We start from the raw sequence: 18010 nt of genomic DNA, 5'->3' as shown, positions 1-18010 counted from the left end.
TGGCAGCAGTACGCCATTTCAAGTACTACCTGGGGGCCTGCCGTTTGTGGTGCGGACGGATCACTCCGCCCCTGCAGTGGCTTCTCTCCTTCAAGGAGCCAGAGGGTCAGATCGCCCACTGGTTGGAGGAGCTGCAACCCTACGACTTCCAGGTGGAGCACAGGGCCGGCCTTCGCCACAGCAATGCAGACGCCTTGTCCCGCCGCCCGTGTGCTGAGGACGGCTGTGGGTACTGCGCCAAACGGGTGGAGCGAGAGAGGGAACTGTGCATGGAGGAGGGAGTCACCGCCACGGTGAGTCAGCTGAGGGTGACAGAGTGCCGGGAGCTTGAGGCTGTGGACGTCGGGGAGTGGAGGCGTCGCCAGGAGGAGGACGCAGAGCTGCGTCCTGTGCTGGGGTGGGTGGAAGAGAGAAGACGACCGCCATGGGGGGAAGTAGCCCCTCTATCACCAGTCACCAAAGGACTCTGGGCTAAATTCTCAGTCCTTAGAGTGGCTGAGGGAGTGCTCCAGAGGGGGTGGAAAAAGCCAGCTACTGGAGAAATGACGTGGCAGGTAGTGGTTCCCAAAAGGCTGCAAGGGAGCGTGTTACAGCAGCTTCACGGGGGAGTAGGCGCAGGGCATTTTGGGGTCTCCAAAACGTTAAAGCGCGTACGTAAAGGCTTCTATTGGGCCAGGCACAGGAGGGATGTGGAGGACTTTTGCAGGCAGTGCGATGAGTGTGCTGCTAAGAAAGGACCTCCAGGTCAGTCACACGCCCTCCTACAACAATTCCCAGTAGGGGAGCCCATGGAGAGACTGGGGGTAGACATAGTTGGACCGTTTCCAATCACAGACAGCGGTAACAGGTGGATTCTAACTGCTATGGACTACTTCACCAAGTGGCCAGAGGCTTACGCTCTCCCAGACCAGGAGGCAGAAACAGTAGCTGATGCATTGGTAGGGGGGAATAATCAGTCGGTTCGGGGTGCCACAGTCTATACACAGCGACCAGGGGAGAAACTTTGAGTCACGGGTGTTCTCAGAGTTGTGTAGACGGTTAGGCGCGGAGAAGACGCGCACTACTCCGCTTCATCCCCAGAGTGATGGGCTGGTGGAAAGATTTAACAGAACATTAGCACAACAGCTGGCTATCGTTACCTCAAAACACCAGAGAGATTGGGACACCCACTTACCGTTTATTCTCATGGCATGTAGGTCGGCTGTTCAGGAATCGACTGCGTGCTCCCCAGCGCTACTAATGTTAGGTCGTGAGTTGCGCACCCCAGCCGAACTGACGTTTGGCCACCCTCCTGATAACGACGACGGGGTTTTGCCTGGCCCGAACTATGTTCGTCGACTGCAGAACCGGTTAGAAGCGGCTCACACCTTCGCAAGAGAGCAACTCGAGAACGCAGGAATGCGCCAAAAGCGCCACTATGACTCACGCGCTAGGGGGAGGCACTTTGGAGCGGGAGAACGAGTGTGGCTTCACAACCCCACGCGCAAGAAGGGGCGGTGCCCAAAGTTGGACAGTGCCTGGGTGGGGCCGTGCCTGGTGATAGAGAGAGTGGGGGAGGTGACGTACCGGGTGGAGGTTCCCCCACGGGGCAGGAAGGTGGTGGTCCACCGGGACCGATTGGCGCCCTACAGAGGGAGGAAAACGGTAGGGAATGGAAGTGAGGACTCTGATGTGAGCACACGGGGACCGTCTAGCGAGGAGACTCTAATGCAAGCTGAGCCTGGGACGGGGGCTGCCTCTTCGGGGGGTGCTGGAAATGACATTGGGGCAGATGAGTGTTCTGGGGGTCCACCAGTGGGAGTCAAGGGGAGGCACAAGAGACTGATGCGACCTCCGGGTCGTTTTAAGGATTTTGTTTTGTAACCCTAGGGGCTAGGGTTTAGAAAGGAGGGGGCTATGTAACGACCCTGTATTGTGTTCTGTGTTCATGGATGTGTTATCGTTCTCATGGGTACTAGCAGGGGTTAAATATGCCAGGACAGATGGAAAGGTTGGGGGGTATGATGGGTAATCCCGCGGGATTTTGGGAATGATTAAATAGGGGTTACGGTCTCATATCTCTCTCTTCGGTTCGGGACCCTTGATTTTGACATGTTCTATTTGTGTATGTTCGAGGTTTAGCGGCGTGGGTTGTGGCCTGAACAATAGCCCATTTAGGAATAAACCTGTGTTCTGCCTGTACACCTGGTGCCCGTCTCTCTTTTACTTTATGACCCAGCTGGGTCATTACAATATCTTCTAATTTTTGGTTCCCCGTCAGCTTCAGGGGGAAGCGAATGTCACTGCCCTCTGAATGGGCTTTTGTGGCAGCAGCTTAGGTTTTCCATCACTTTAGCATGCCTTCCTTGACAAAGGGAATGGAGAAACTTCCTCCAATGTAACACTAGAAAAACAACCTTTTTTTGGTCCTGTCAAACTGTTTTGTGGTTTAAAGTAGTTGGCTTTTATTTATTTCCATTTTGACCCTATTGAGAGTTGATTTCAAGACCACCTGAGTAATTCTATATGTATAAATGGTGTTCAGTGAAGAAACAATATGCCATCTGTCAGAGCAACAGTAGACAAGTGGTTTGAAGTTAACCAAATGCATTGTATTCCCAAACCCATTAAAAGCCTACTCCCCATCGTGAACATGCCAAGTGTGTTAAAAGTCATACGGATCAATCAACTCTTTGAATATTAGCATATATTGGCCAATGACTAGTATGAGTGTCATTTGATTTCAATACAAATCCTGGCACAATATTGTCCAAATCAATCCACGAGAGCAAACCTAACCCACAAACTGGGAAGAGAGGATATTCCAAAAACCAACTGATTAGGTGTAAGAGTAAATGTAGGGTTAATTGCTAGAAATGCTAGATGATTTATAAATGACCTGGCATCTGATTCATGGCCATACATTGTGATAAATAACATAAAACACTTCAACAGTTGAGACGACTCCAACAGCTGAGGTACAAATATCTCGGACCTAGGCTATAACATACAGACTTTTCTAGAAAATGCGTATCACTCAGCCGCACTGTATACTTCGTTCCCTCAAGGTCACTGTTGTCATCGTTCGTATTGTAATCTACAACATCGGATATAGCATTGCTTTGAAGACAATGTCAAAATTACCTCAAATCGAATTTCATTTACAACGCTTTCAGAGTCAGACCATAGCTAGAAACATTGTCTTTCTGAGCCAGAAACCTTTTGTGACCATGTACAGTGAAGCCATGTCTGTCTACCCAGCTCAGACAGCAGTGCAGTACACTGTATCCCACTGGACTGAGACGGACACACCCAAATGGCACCCTATTCCCTATATAGTGCACTACTTTTGACCAGAGCCCTATGGGCCATTTGTCAAAAGTAGTGCACTACATAGGGAATAGGGTGCCATTTGGGACAAAGACACTGATAGAGCGCTGTGAGAGAGAGAGGGAGGGAGCCACAGGTGTACAGCGTAGCACAGCACGGCCCTGCCTTGACTTGACAGAGAATGATACATAATCCACCACTTTGTGATGGCTCTCGTCTGGGGCTGAGCTGAGGAGGAAAGGAAAGGAAAACCCACATCCCTGGTTGCATATATTTCAGAGGTTTTGAGTTCACCTTCCCTGACCTGCCGGCCGCCGACGCAAAAGAGAAGGAAGAGCGAGACCCAAACAAAACACACTTCAGACGCCTCAGGGAACACCAGTTTTAATTTAAAAGAAATACTTGTAGCAGACAGACAAAGTTGTCGTGAAAAGCAGTCAGAGAAGGTTTTACAATTCAAGCGAGTTTAAAAAGGGCTCAAACATCACTACCCTAGTGTATAATGTCATTGACCGTAGTCCTGCAGAATCTCAACTGGACATCCATTGCGTACACTCAAAGAGCGACTCGGAGAGAGATTTACACATACACTTATAGGACAGGGGCCTTCTGGGGGCCCACAACAGCTTTGTTCTTCACAGTTGTTTCTATTGGCAAGCTCCATCTCTGGACATACAGTATATTTTGTCACGTGGGCTGTCTGAAATGTCCAAGCATTAGTGGTTCGACTCTTATGCGCTGGTACGAGGCAGCTGCACAGAACAGCTACAGAGACGGAAATGGGCTTTCCTGCCCAGTCCAGATTCGACATGTTTTTACTGTCTCAGTTTCACTGAGGAGAGAGAGAGATTATGGCTGTGTGGTTGGTGTTTGGTGTTCTCTTAGCTTGGACAAATACTCACATGGCTACTAAACATGAGGATATCAGGCACTTGATTTGATTCTTCCCTCTGAGATAGCTGTCAGAGGACAGAGGAGGAGTCTGGGAAGCATCTTAAATACACACATATCTCAAAATCAGCCTCTGTTGGTCATCATTTGTTTTTCAGGTGAGGCTGCAGGTTAAAACAAGCTGTGGTCAGGTACTTCAATATGGTCTCTGGCTCAAATGACACCCTGTTCCCTACATAGTGCTCTACCCACATAGGGGCCCTGTTCAAAAGTAGTGCACTATGTAGGGAATAGGGTGCCATTTGAGATGTAACCGAGGTATCCTTATTCCCTATGTAGTGCACCGCTTTTGTCAAACTACTGTGGTTACAGAAGTGCACTATGTAGGGAATATGGTGTAATTTGACGTAACCAAGGTGACAGTAGAGATGGTTAGGTGAAGAGGCGGATGGTGGCGTCAGCCCCTGAGGAAAACACCCAGGGCTGGGTGGGGTGGAAGGTCACGTCTAGGACCCCCAGGTCGTGGGTTATCTGGTGACCCTTCAGTACCTTAACTGGAACAATGAGAGGGTTCTGGAGCAGGTCACTGTGAGAGGAAGAGAGACAGACAGAGTGAGAGAGCGAGTGAGAGAGAGAGAGAGAGGTAGGGGAAGAGGGAGAGAGTGAGGGAGGGAGAAAGATGGATAGAGAGAGCAATAGAGAGATACGTTATGACATCAGAACACTGCAGACAATTTTTAAAGTTATTTTTTCTTCATTCAAATGCCATTGAGAGTTATACTGTCGAAATGAAACGTACAATACAGGAAACATGGTTTGTAGAATAGGCATCAACATTTTGGCGAGTTGGAAACGGAACGCAGGGGCAAAAATAACATATTTGGTTGTAATATAAAGAGATCTATTAGAGCAGGGGTGTCAAACTCATTTTAGCTCAGGGGCCACGTGGAGGAAAATCTATTCCCAAGTGGGCCGGACCGGAAAAATCATGGTATATATAACTTAAAAACAACAACTTCAGATTGTTTTCTTTGTTTTAATACGATCAACATACAACATAAAGCTGGAGCCTGAGGACAGCGTGTCCAAAATAGTATAAGCACAACATCACTATTAATCATAAAACACGTCAAGTTTATTTGAAAATTCTAAAGAAAAAGAACACACAAACACACAATGCCTCAGTGATTAACAGAACTGTTTCACAGATCACAGAACTATATCAGGGTGTCATCTCTCAGGCAGAAATTTTGATAAAAATAATGAAATCCTGTTCCCCAAACAAGTGCAAGAACCACAGAGTCAAGAATAGGTTAAATATACAAATAAAATAAAATCAATTAAAAACAATAGCACATCAACATAAAAACATAAAGCTGGAGCCTGAGGACAGTGTCCAAAAGCACAACATCACTATTAATCATAAAACACCTCAAGTTATTTGAAAGTTCTGAGGACAAAGAACACACAAACACACAATGCCTCAGTGATTAACAGAACTGTTTCACAGATCACAGAACTATATCAGGGTGTCATTTCTCAGGCAGAAATGTAGATAAAAATAATGAAATCCTGTTCCCCAAACAAGTGCAAGAACCACAGAGTCAATAATAGGTTAAATATACAAATACAATAAAATCAATTAAAAACAATAGCACATCAACATAAAAACATATAAACATAAATCTGAAAGCGTTGCTCAAACTCCCGTAACAGTCTCGTTATTTTATCTTTGAACCGCTTCATGTCTGCCACATGTTGGGTCGCGCACACATTTTTCAGACAGGGGAAGTGAGCTGCATCACCACCGGCAAGTTGCGTCTCCCACAATGACAGCTTCAACTTGAAAGAACGTATGCTGTCATAATACTGCGTGACAACTTTGTTGCGCCCTTGCAGCTGTTTGTTCAAGTTATTCAGGTGCTCTGTAACATCCACCATAAATGCAAGGTCCTGCATCCATTCTGCGGAATGAAATTCTAACACTGGTTTGCCCTTTTCTTCCATGAACTGTTCAATTTCTTCTCGTAAATCAAAGAAACGCCTCAGCACAGCACCTCGGCTTAACCATCTTACCTCAGTGTGGTATGGCAGGCCATAGATGTGGTCTTTCTCTCTGAGAAGGCTGTCAAACTGACGGTGATTCAGGCTTCTGGATCGGATGAAATTAACAGTTTGGATGACCACCTTCATGACGTTATCCATCTTTAATGACTTGCAACACAAAGCCTCCTGGTGCAAAATACAGTGAAAAGTCAAAAAATCACGTCCTCCATTTGCAGATTGCACTTTCTCTCTGAACTTTGTCACAACGCCTGCTTTTTTTCCCGATCATTGAGGGCGCACCATCTGTAGCCAGGCTGACAGCGCGGGACCAGTCCACTCCGACCCTGTCCAGCGCGCCCGACGAGTGCGGTAAAAATATCAGCTGCTGTCGTTGTATCTGTCATCGGCACCAACTCCACGAACTCCTCGGTGACGGTCAATGTGTCATCAACTCGCGGATGAAAATGGCCAGTTGTGCAACATCTGTAATGTCCGTGCTTTCATCAATTGCAACCGAAAACGCAATAAATGACTTTACTTTTTGCTTCAACTGGCTGTCCAAATCCACTGAAAGATCGGAAATCCTGTCTGCAACTGTGTTTCTTGTCAGGCTGATATTTGCAAAAGCCTGCCGCTTTTCAGGGCACACAATCTCCGCTGCCTTCATCATGCATGTTTTTACAAATTCACCCTCACTAAATGGTTTTGAAGCCACTGCGATTTCATTAGCAATGAGGTAGCTAGCTTTCACTGCAGCTTCACTGATGTCTCGGCTGTGAGTAAACACAGACTGCTGTTTCTTCAGACCCGCCAACAGTTCATTCACCTTCTCTCATCTCCGCTGTCCTTGAAAGTTGTCATATTTGTCGGCATGAAGACTCACATAGTGGCGACGAAGGTTATATTCTTTCAGCACTGCAACATGCTCTGAACACACCAAACATACAGCTTTCCCATTCAATTCCGTGAATAAATAGGATGACCATTTTTCTTGGAACACTCTGCACTCTGCGTCCACTTTTCTCTTTTTTGACAGAGACATATTGGGGCAATGAGGGTGCCAAAGCACATAATGTTAAAAGTAGAAGCCGTAATAAATATCGCGGGCAAAACAAAGTAGCTCATTGGCTGCACGTGCTTGACCTACTTGCTCTGCCCCGGTATAAACAGTTTGCTTGCTTAACACAATTGCTATTGCGCCATCCAGTGGACGCAATTGGAACAGCAGTTTATTTTATTGAAAAATTGCAGCGCATTTTTATACTTTACAAAATTCTGTATTTAAAAAAAAAATTATAATAATATCATCTCACGGGCCGGATTAAACCCGTTTGCGGGCCTGATCCGGCCCGCGGGCCGGACGTTTGACACCCCTGTATTAGAGGGAGACTGATGAAGGGGTTGGATCCTGAGATGTTTTGCCCTCAACTGTACACGCTTCATTACCCTTGCTCAGATATTTTTTATAACCTAAGTGGCTCTATGGTTGTGGATATGTGATGGAGGACAGCCCAAAATGGGTTCAGAGATATTGAGTGAGTGAGTGAGTGAGTGAGTGAGTGAGTGAGTGAGTGAGTGATTGAGTGAGTGAGTGAGAGAGCGAGGGAGAGAGAGAAAATAAAACAAAAAATAGGAAAAGCTGGTGGTTATACACAAGAGACAGAATAGAGGAAGAGAGAAGTGAGGAAGAGAGTGATAGAAGAGAGAAGTGAGAGAGAGAGAGAGAGAGAGAGACAGAGAGAGAGAGAGAGACAGAGAGAGAGAAAGACACACACAGAGAGAGAGAGACAGACAGAGAGAGAGACAGAGAGACAGACAGAGACAGACAGACAGACAGACAGACAGACAGAGACAGACAGACAGACAGACAGAGAGAGAGACAGAGAAGGGAAGATGTAATATTGTATTGTACAGTAGGTGTGATGGGCTGAGGTGACTTACTTGTAGACCATGCCGTGACAGACGATCACACTGCCGTCATCAGCACCAGAGGCGAATAGGGGGTAGTGTTTGTGATAGGCCACGCCCCTCAAAGCCTTCTTGTGGTGCCTGGGATAAAATAGACAAAAGACTTCAGATCCAATAAAACACTAATCTTATGAATAACCATCATTTAACAATAACCCATGGTCAAAAACTATTATTCACTGTCAATAATTACAAATGTTCACTCACCGCAGCATCTTGTAGGGTTTGGTGGAGAGGTCCAGATCAAACCAGGCCAGTCTGCAGTCATAGCTGCCACAGATCAGGTTATCACCTGACCAGGAACATTAAGGAGGGAGATTCAGAGACGGGTCAGAACAACTAAATATCCTGGATTCTCTAACTAAGTAGCCATAGAGCAAAACATATTTATACAATTTGATCCAATATGAAGGTGGTCCAGATATTCAACACATATCGGACTTCTCTATCGATCATATGAACACTTTGAATCCTCGAGAATGAACATCAAATCAAACTTTATTGAAAGTGCCATTTCGCCTTCTCTCCACACCCTTTACAGTACATCATACGGTCTTGTCTGAGGGGGGACCTGTGACCTCTGGCGCTGCACTAACCTCCAGGGTGAATGGCCATGCTGGAGATCCACTTGCAGTTGGTCATCAGCTTCTTGGTCAGCTCTTGCTTGATGAGGTTGTAGACGCGCACGTAGCGCTGCGTGGCCACGAAGAAGTAGGGCCGCAGGGGGTGGAAGGAGACGCACTGCACCAGGCCCTTGCTCTTGCGGAAGGGGTTCTGCGTCCGCCGCTTGCTCACCTGGTGGATCAGCACCTGCAGGTTGCTGCTGTTGTCAGGCATGACGCTGGCCAAGTAGTCACCCTTACCGTGCCACACTACCTGCTTCACTGCCTGGAGGACGGAGGGAGGGAGGGAGGGAGGGTGGGGGGAGGGAGGGAGGGAGGGAGGGAGGGAGGGGGAGGGACGGAGGGAGGGAGGGAGGGAGGGAGGGAGGGGGGGAGGGAGGGACGGAGGGAGGGAGGGAGGGAGGGAGGGAGGGGGGAGGGAGGGAGGGAGGGAGGGAGGGAGGGAGGGAGGGAGGGAGGGAGGGAGGGGGAGGGACGGAGGGAGGGAGGGAGGGAGGGAGGGAGGGGGAGGGAGGGAGGGAGGGAGGGAGGGAGGAGGGAGGGAGGGGAGGGAGGGAGGGAGGGAGGGAGGGAGGGAGGGAGGGAGGGAGGGAGGGAGGGAGGGGGGAGGGAGGGGGAGGGACGGAGGGAGGGAGGGAGGGAGGGAGGGAGGGAGGGGGGAGGGAGGGAGGGAGGGGGAGGGAGGGAGGGAGGGAGGGAGGGAGGGAGGGAGGGAGGGAGGGAGGGAGGGAGGGAGGGAGGGAGGGAGGGAGGGAGGGGAAGAAAATTAGAAAGGAGGGGGGAGATGGAGATATTACTACTAACTATACACTACTATTATAGTAACACATTATAATACATGTTTTATAGTCCATCTAGGACTACAGCTAAAGTACATTAATCCAATGATAATCTCTCCAGACACTTGAAAATCTCCCGGCAGTTATTTTAGCTACTAATAGTGCTGTAGGCTTTCCAAATGCCATGTGCATCTGTGACAACAACAACAAAAAAATATTTGTTTTAATTGGGGGGAAATGGAAAGCTCTTATATTCCTTTCCATTGCCTTGAGGAAAACAGCTAACCACAATCTACTCTGGTTTTGCCAATCCTGAAAAGCCTCCAAGCTACAGCTCATGTGTTGGACTAGAAAGGTTTACTGGGGTAAAGACAAAAAAAGATGTCATGGGGGTTCCCAGTATGTCCATTGGAATATTTTTCTATCTGGTATTCTCAGTTCCCTGTGGCTTAAACCCTAGATAGGGTCCTCGGGACGTACTAAGGATAGCCTTTTACCTTTACAGTAGTCATGATAAGGGTTGGGTGGGAGTGAAGGGGAGTTGGGTTAGGGACTGTTAACTTGGGATGGGTGTGGGTGAGGGGGCCATTGGGATAGTTTCGGGGCCTTACTTTGGGGTGGGTGAGGCAGGGCTTTTCCTTCGGACAAGTAGGAAGCTCAAGTAACAAAATATGACTCTGGGACAGTTCTGGGACGACAGATCCAAAATTCACTGCACATCAAAAACGGTAAAAACAACAATGCGCACATGCCTGTAGGCTACACGCAAATGTTCCAAAATGCAAGTAGCGGGAAAACACTATTGTCAAAAGCACACCACACGCAAGAGCGGTTTCATGTGACAGATGAAAATATTAGTTAGAAATTAAGAAAGAGGGGAGACCTAGAGATGCATCAACTAGCATGGGTCACTAATATGACTAGGATTATGCCTTTGGCTGCTGGACAATAAAATAACGATGAGTTTGAAAACCAATATAACATGAGAAAAATGCTGGTTTCAATAGCATGTTAAGTGTTTATAAAATAATTCCTTAAATTTCTATGGTCGTATTTTGGCTAGGTTAGGTTACTTTGAAACAAGGTAAGACGCTTCATAAAACGACATAAAACATCCAGGTTTTAAACAATGAAGTTTATGATTAAATCGTTTTAAAATGCTGACCGCCTCCGATCAGATTCAAGGTGGGTACTGTCTTTTATTCTCCGGTCTTGTGACCATTTGATATGAACAAACCATGCCTCGAGTATGTGGACAGAATCAAGCCTTTAGACGTCAATGTTAATTATCCTTCATTATATTTGTAAAACATGACTGGTGTTAAGTCTAGATTTATGTAGGCCATAATTAAAAGTCTCATTAAAGTTTGGCTACATTTTCTGCCGCCTCCCTCATGTCAGGGTTTGGACAGGAGGCACATCGCCTACACTTTGAAATGTAGGCTTTTTTATTTATGTATTATTCAAATATTGACCTCTTTGATCCAATTCTGATCGGAGTAATTGTTTGATATTGTGATGTGTGATTTTTTTTTTTACTTGTCCATTCGGAGAACTTAAATCTATATTCTTCTTGTCCGACAATTTATTTGTTGCTTTTCCTGGACAAGAGGACAAGTGTTAATGTCGAGCCCTGTGAGGATAAGTCTGTGAGGGTAGGTTCAGGACTCTTACCTTGGGGTGGGTGAGGGTTAATCTGTGTGAGTAGGTTCAGGACTCTTACCTTTGGGTGGGTGAGGGTTAATCTGTGTGGGTAGGTTCAGGACTCTTACCTTTGGGTGGGTGAGGGTTAATCTGTGTGGGTAGGTTCAGGACTCTTACCTTGGGGTGGGTGAGGGTTAATCTGTGTGGGTAGGTTCAGGACTCTTACCTTGGGGTGGGTGAGGGTTAATCTGTGTGGGTAGGTTCAGGACTCTTACCTTTGGGTGGGTGAGGGTTAATCTGTGTGGGTAGGTTCAGGACTCTTACCTTGGGGTGGGTGAGGGTTAATCTGTGTGGGTAGGTTCAGGACTCTTACCTTGGGGTGGGTGAGGGTTAATCTGTGTGGGTAGGTTCAGGACTCTTACCTTGGGGTGGGTGAGGGTTAATCTGTGTGGGTAGGTTCAGGACTCTTACCTTGGGGTGGGTGAGGGTTAATCTGTGTGGGTAGGTTCAGGATTCTTACCTTGGGGTGGGTGAGGGTTAATCTGTGTGGGTAGGTTCAGGACTCTTACCTTGGGGTGGGTGAGGGTTAATCTGTGTGGGTAGGTTCAGGATTCTTACCTTGGGGTGGGTGAGGGTTAATCTGTGTGGGTAGGTTCAGGACTCTTACCTTGGGGTGGGTGAGGGTTAATCTGTGTGGGTAGGTTCAGGACTCTTACCTTGGGGTGGGTGAGGGTTAATCTGTGTGGGTAGGTTCAGGACTCTTACCTTTGGGTGGGTGAGGGTGAGGCGGTGGCCCTTGTTGTGCTCCGGGCCCTCAGACAGAGCCCACGTAACAGCCTGCTCCTTGTCCTCCTCTGGCGGCTCGTAGGAGGTAATCAGCTGGTCTGTGGAGCTCACCACCAGCCTGTCTCCCAGAGCTGGGTTCAACAGCAGCACTGTACTCTCACTGAGGGAGAGAGGGAGGGGGAGAGATAGGGAGAGAGAGACCGAGAGAGAAAGAGAGAGACAGCGAGTCAGAGTGACACTGGACTACAGGAACCTACAGGGTTATCTAGAAGTTAGTTTACTAAAGTCATGATAATGTCACGGCAGTAAAGCGGAAAAGTCCTCTCAAAGTTTGTTGACAGCGGCATCAGTAGTACCACATACTAACAATTATAAACGGGTTGTAGTGGTTATTGGTTAACCTCTGAAACTACACTATGAAATCATTCGGTCTGTCAACACATACAAAGTATACTCTATGTTCAGTGATGAAGACACAGAGGAGAACTCAGGACATAGGAAAGAATGGAGCACCCATTAGGAGGAAATAAACTGTATGAGGAGGAGACTTACAAGCACACAGCCACCAGGCAGACGGCCGGGTTGGGGTTCCACGCCACGCTCTTCACAGCTCCGCCCACCTCCAGCGTCTTCATGCATCGCCCCGTGTTGACCTCCCAGAAGCGCACCGTACAGTCGTCTGAGCCTGGAGGAAGAGAGGGGGGGTCAAAGGTCAGACCACCAGAGTCAACAGGGGGCCCATAACAGCAGTGTGTGTGTGTGTGTGTGTGTGTGTGCGTGACTGTGTGTGCCCTGGCAGCAAGTGTGGTCTCCGGACGCCAGGCCTCGTTGCATTGCCACAGTGTGAAAGTGTTAAAAGTAGCCCATAAATAAACTGGGAGAGCTCAGAGCTAGCAGGCTGACGAACCTATATGAGAGGGGATCACAAACTAATGGCACAGGGGTAGAGGGGGATTGGGCCTGGTTTGTGTCACTGCTTTGACAGGGGTTAGTTAATGGGAGACTGTAAGTGCGTCCCAAATGGCATCCTATTGTGTACGTAGTGCCCTACTTCTGGCTAAAGTAGTGCCCTATATAGAGAATAGGGTGCCATTTGGGACGCATCCTGTGTTGATTAATAATAATGCGATACACAGTAATAGTGGGAAAAGTTCAGATATTACCTCAGGGTAATGTAGCTCATCTTTATATAGCAAAAATAGAACGTACGCCTCTTCAATACATTATCAATTAACTGTGTGTGTGTGTGTTTGTCTGTAAAGCTGTATGTTCGTGGTTTACATGCGTTCAAAAGTTATGTATAATGTTATGTATAATACACATGATAAGCAGCCAGACAGATTTCCTGGGCTGCCTGCTGCTCATCAGCTGAGTGAAAACAGACGTTCTTCCTGAATGCAGCTCTCTCGCTCTCTCTGCCTCTCTCTCTCCGCCTCTCTCTCTCCGCCTCTCTCTCTCCGCCCCTCTCTCTCCGCCCCTCTCTCTCCGCCCCTCTCTCTGCCCCTCTCTCTGCCTCTCTCTCTGCCTCTCTCTGCCTCTCTCTCCCTCTTTCTCCCTCTCTCTGCCTCTCCTCTAACTGCCTGTGAAACCACCGCCGCTGCCTGACACAGTGACACATCATTGGCCGATCTGGACACACTAAGGCTGTGCTCCAATTCCCTACATCGTACGACCCTATGGGCTGCTCTGGTCAAAGGTAGTGCACTATGTAGGGAATAGAGTGCCATTCAGGATGCATCCTAACTAACTAATGCCTTCTGGGAGTGTGTGCAGTATCACTGGAGAGCACTGCCAAAGGATAATTTGCATTCAGGTTGACATGTTTTTTCTTTGCCATAATGTGTCCACTAGCCATGGAGCAGTCCTATTTCTAATAGACCTTTCTAGAGTCTTTGGCAACCTCCTGTCTTGGTCTGCTTTTGCTGTTTGGTTTGCCATCACACTTCTATCAGGAGCCAACGGAGCACTGACACTTCTAATACACCTTTTCTTTTGGACAATACTTTGGCATGAATGTTGTCTCCCTTTTCCTGTTAGGGGGTTTGTTTGAGAAAGAAAGAGTGAAATAAAGAGAGAACCACATCTCTCCTTACTGCTGGCACGCAATAAGGAAAACTGGGAACCCACAGGCACTACGCAAACCAACCACCTTGGATTACAGAACTATCGACGCTATGCTGCTCCAACGTAAGAGCGGGAGGCAGTAGTAGTAAAAATGTTACTTTTATACCTGCATGCTCCATAAAACGCAAAGAAAACAACTGGGGGGAAAAAGCGTCTCCAGACCAGAGGGTGGAGTGTAATAACTCGAAAAACCATAATCACTTTTTAAGTATTGAGCCCTGCGGCAGCGACGGATATAGAACTGGAGGGACAGGCCCGACCCGGCCGTGAGTATTGAGCCCTGCGGCAGCGACGGATATAGAACTGGAGGGACAGGCCCGACCCGGCCGTGAGGTTGTGTCCAGCTGGCGGTTTAGAGAGAGAGAGAGCGCGAGACCAGTCCGTCTGGCAGCACATAGCTGTGGTCCGGCTGTGAACAGACGGCCGGTGAATTGGCCAAAGGGTCGAGTGAGTCGCATGCGGACACATTGGAAACACTTTTGAGGAGAGGGAGAGGTCTAGGGCTTGTTTGAGGAGAGGGAGAGGTCTGGGGCTTGTTTGAGGAGAGAGAGAGGTCTGGGGATTGTTTGAGGAGAGGGAGAGGTCTGGGGCTTGTTTGAGGAGAGGGAGAGGTCTGGGGCTTGTTTGAGGAGAGGGAGAGGTCTGGGGCTTGTTTGAGGAGAGGGAGAGGTCTGGGGCTTGTTTGAGGAGAGGGAGAGGTCTGGGGCTTGTTTGAGGAGAGGTCTGGGGCTTGTTTGAGGAGAGGGAGAGGTCTAGGGCTTGTTTGAGGAGAGGGAGAGGGCTTGTTTGAGGAGAGGGAGAGGTCTGGGGCTGTAAAACTGGGTTAACAGCTCTCCTCATCTTCCCTTTCTATTGAGGGGACTTCCTTAATTCTAGGTCAATGTCAATGGTTTACTCTGAAATACACTGGGGCAGATCCAGGAGTTTGGAGTGTGCTTACTCGCCTACTTGAGAATACGACAAGCAGATTTTTTGGGGGGGTCTGGACATCAATCTGACATAAATACAAGGCTGTGTCACTGGACAGGATAAGAACATTTAGCAAAATTATAGAATAAAACTGAAAGGGACGCGTGGTTTGTAACCTCAGAGTTCAGAGTTCAAGGCTCAGTGGACGAGTGCAAACCACAACGTAAGTCAACAGACAGGAGCAGCGCTATTGGTCAGCACGATCAAATGAGGCTCCAGGGGGACAGACTGACGGACTGAGGACTTTCTAGGGCACCTTGGTTTGAAAGCCATGTAAGCAACAGCATTATTATTCTCCTGCCAAGAACCAATATGCCAGATTTTTTACAGGGTCGTTAGCATTAGGGTTGTCAGACATTTTCTTTGCCCAAACCTCAAATTCTAGACCTCAGATTAAAACTAGGCTACAGTGTCCACAAGGTGACCATTAGACTCATTTGGCCTGAATATGTTTGAATACTGCTGACCTGGACACTTGTGTGCAATCAGAGCACAAACAACTAAGCTAGCGAACGTCCTTGGCTGCCATTATAGCCAGTTGGATACACCAAACTTTGGGAACTTTGGGAAAACTGCCATGATTTATAATACATGCACACACGCTGTTAGAAGATCCATTAAGATCCATTGATTCAGTACGCTCCCTACTATGTCAATGACATTTTCTTCTTGTCATTATACTCCAAATTTGCAATGACTTACAAACACAGTGTCAAGTTACTTTTCAATGAGTTCCCTGAAAACCTGAAGTCGCTATCCACAAGTAAAAAGTAGCAGGGGTGCGGTTTGCAAACGAAGCATCCAGGTAAAACAACAATGTGTCTCCTGACCCCCCCTGACTCAGCCTCCAGTATCTATGCTGCAGTAGTCTATGTGCCGGGGGGCTAGGGTCAGTCTGTTATATCTGGTGTTATTCTCCTGTCTTATCTGGTGTCCTGTGTGAATTTAAGTATGCTCCCTCTAATCCTCTCTCTCTCCCTTCCCTCCCGGAAGACCTGAGCCCTAGGACCATGCCTCAGGACTACCTGGCCTGATGACTCCTTGCTGTCCCCAGTCCACCTGGTCGTGCTGCTGCTCCAGTTTCAACTCTTCTGCCTGCGGCTAGGGAACCCTGACCTGTTCACCAGACGTGCTACCTTGTCCCAGACCTGCTGTTTTCAACTCTCTCTCTCTACCGCACCTGCTATTTCAACCTCTAAATGCCTGGCTATGAAAAGCCAAGTGACATTTACTCCTGATGTACTGACCTGTTGCAACCTCTACAACCACTGTGATTATTATTTGACCCGGCTGGTCAACTATGAATGTTTGAACATCTTGGAGAAAAATCTGGCCTTAATGGCCATGCACTGTTATAATCTCCACCCGGCACAGCCAGAAGGGGACTGGCCACCCCTCAGAGCCTGGTTCCTCGCTAGGTTTCTGCCTTTCTAGGGAGTATTTCCAAGCCACACGTTCAATCAGTACTGAATGAACAAAAACATTTCGGAACATTCCGGACTGTCCATTTAAATAGTGTCAAGTTGAGGTATCTATAACAGGGTTTGTAGCGTAACGGTTAGCGTCACCGCCCTGGAATTTGAAGGACATGGGTTCGTTGACCTGGCTATTTTGATCATTTTCTTTAGTGTATAGTTTTTGACCCCATTTTGACCCCCCCATTTCCCCTTTCCCGACACTCACAGGCGCGCACACGCAAATTGAAAACAAATAATGCATGCACGGTCTGCGCTTATTTTAATTTATTGAATTTAGGTGTCTCTTAAAAAAGTGTGATGTTTACTAGTACGCGCGTCTTTGCTACAACAGAACAGTGGAGAAACCAGCTCTCAAACGCTCAAGGAAGACGTTGTTGCCCTCATCCGTCAGATGCACGCCATCCCTACGGTACAAATGCACGCGATAAGTTGCACAGGCTGTAAACATTTCTCCTTTTCAGGCGCCACTTTCTGTCATTTGAGAAGCTAAGGAATGTGTCAAGTTGGCCCACGTGGAGCTGACAAAGGACTTAAGCGTATTCATATGGACACAATACATTGCACACTATCAGTATGTATGTTCTGTTCCAAATCTGTGAGTACTCCCATCTGTTTTCATATTTGTACTGCCATTTATAAATCTGTGAATTTGTGCTCTTTTACTGGAGTTGGACAGCTGGGGAAAGGGGGATACCTAGTCAGTTGAACAACTGAATGCATTCAACTGAAATATGTCTTCCGCATTTAACCCCTCTGAATCAGAGAGGTGCGGGGGGCTGCCTTAATCGACACCCACGTCTTCGGCGCCCGGGGAACAGTGGGTTAACTGCCTTGCTCAGGGGCAGAACGACAGATTTTTACCTTGTCAGCTTGGGGATTTGATCCAGCAACCTTTCAGTTACTGGTCCAACGCTCCTACCCACCAGGCTACCTGCCGCCGTGTACAGCATTCCTAAGAACTTTTGTAGATAAAGGATTTAGAACACCTATCCAATGTCAGGTTTGTAAATATGTATTCTTCAAAGTGTTTTGTACTTGTCTAATGACTTTGTATTTTACAGATGTTTGTCATGTCACTGTGTGTCAGGAGTTACCAAAACTCTATTGATGAGCCACAGGGATATGCAGGCTTTTTTGTTCAACCCCAGAACTACCACACTTGATTCTACTATTTAGCTGTTCATTAAGTCCTCAGCTGTTAAGACCTTGAATAGTAGAATCTGGTGTGGTTGAACTGGGCTTGAACAAGAAAGCCTGCATAACCCTGTAGCTCTTCAAGAGCAATTGTGGCCATCCCTGAATTGTAAATTGTATGTTTTGTAAAAACTCAATTGTTTACAGGTAATGTAGTATAGTGCCTTGCAAAAGTATTCATCCCCCTTGGCGTTTTTCC

At 47.5% G+C, this 18010-nt stretch overlaps 1 protein-coding gene across 2 annotated transcripts in view; it reads right to left on the bottom strand.

The window, feature by feature from the left end:
* Positions 1-3677: 3677 nt before the first annotated feature.
* The window catches only part of LOC121586764 (ribosome biogenesis protein bop1), a 96796-nt gene continuing 82463 nt past the window's right edge, over positions 3678-18010 (bottom strand). For both annotated transcript variants that reach the window (XM_041903731.1, XM_041903732.1), the window contains exons 11-16: positions 12599-12731; positions 12026-12206; positions 8811-9102; positions 8422-8506; positions 8188-8295; positions 3678-4786 (exon numbers count right to left, since the gene is read on the bottom strand). In XM_041903731.1, coding sequence (XP_041759665.1) covers positions 4633-4786; positions 8188-8295; positions 8422-8506; positions 8811-9102; positions 12026-12206; positions 12599-12731 — 953 coding nt within the window. In that variant the 3' untranslated portion in view covers positions 3678-4632. The remainder of the gene's footprint in view (positions 4787-8187; positions 8296-8421; positions 8507-8810; positions 9103-12025; positions 12207-12598; positions 12732-18010) is intronic.

This window comes from Coregonus clupeaformis, chromosome 17 (genome assembly GCF_020615455.1).
Source record: "Coregonus clupeaformis isolate EN_2021a chromosome 17, ASM2061545v1, whole genome shotgun sequence".
In the NCBI taxonomy this organism is placed as follows: domain Eukaryota; kingdom Metazoa; phylum Chordata; class Actinopteri; order Salmoniformes; family Salmonidae; genus Coregonus; species Coregonus clupeaformis.
This window is presented reverse-complemented; position numbering and strand designations above follow the sequence as displayed.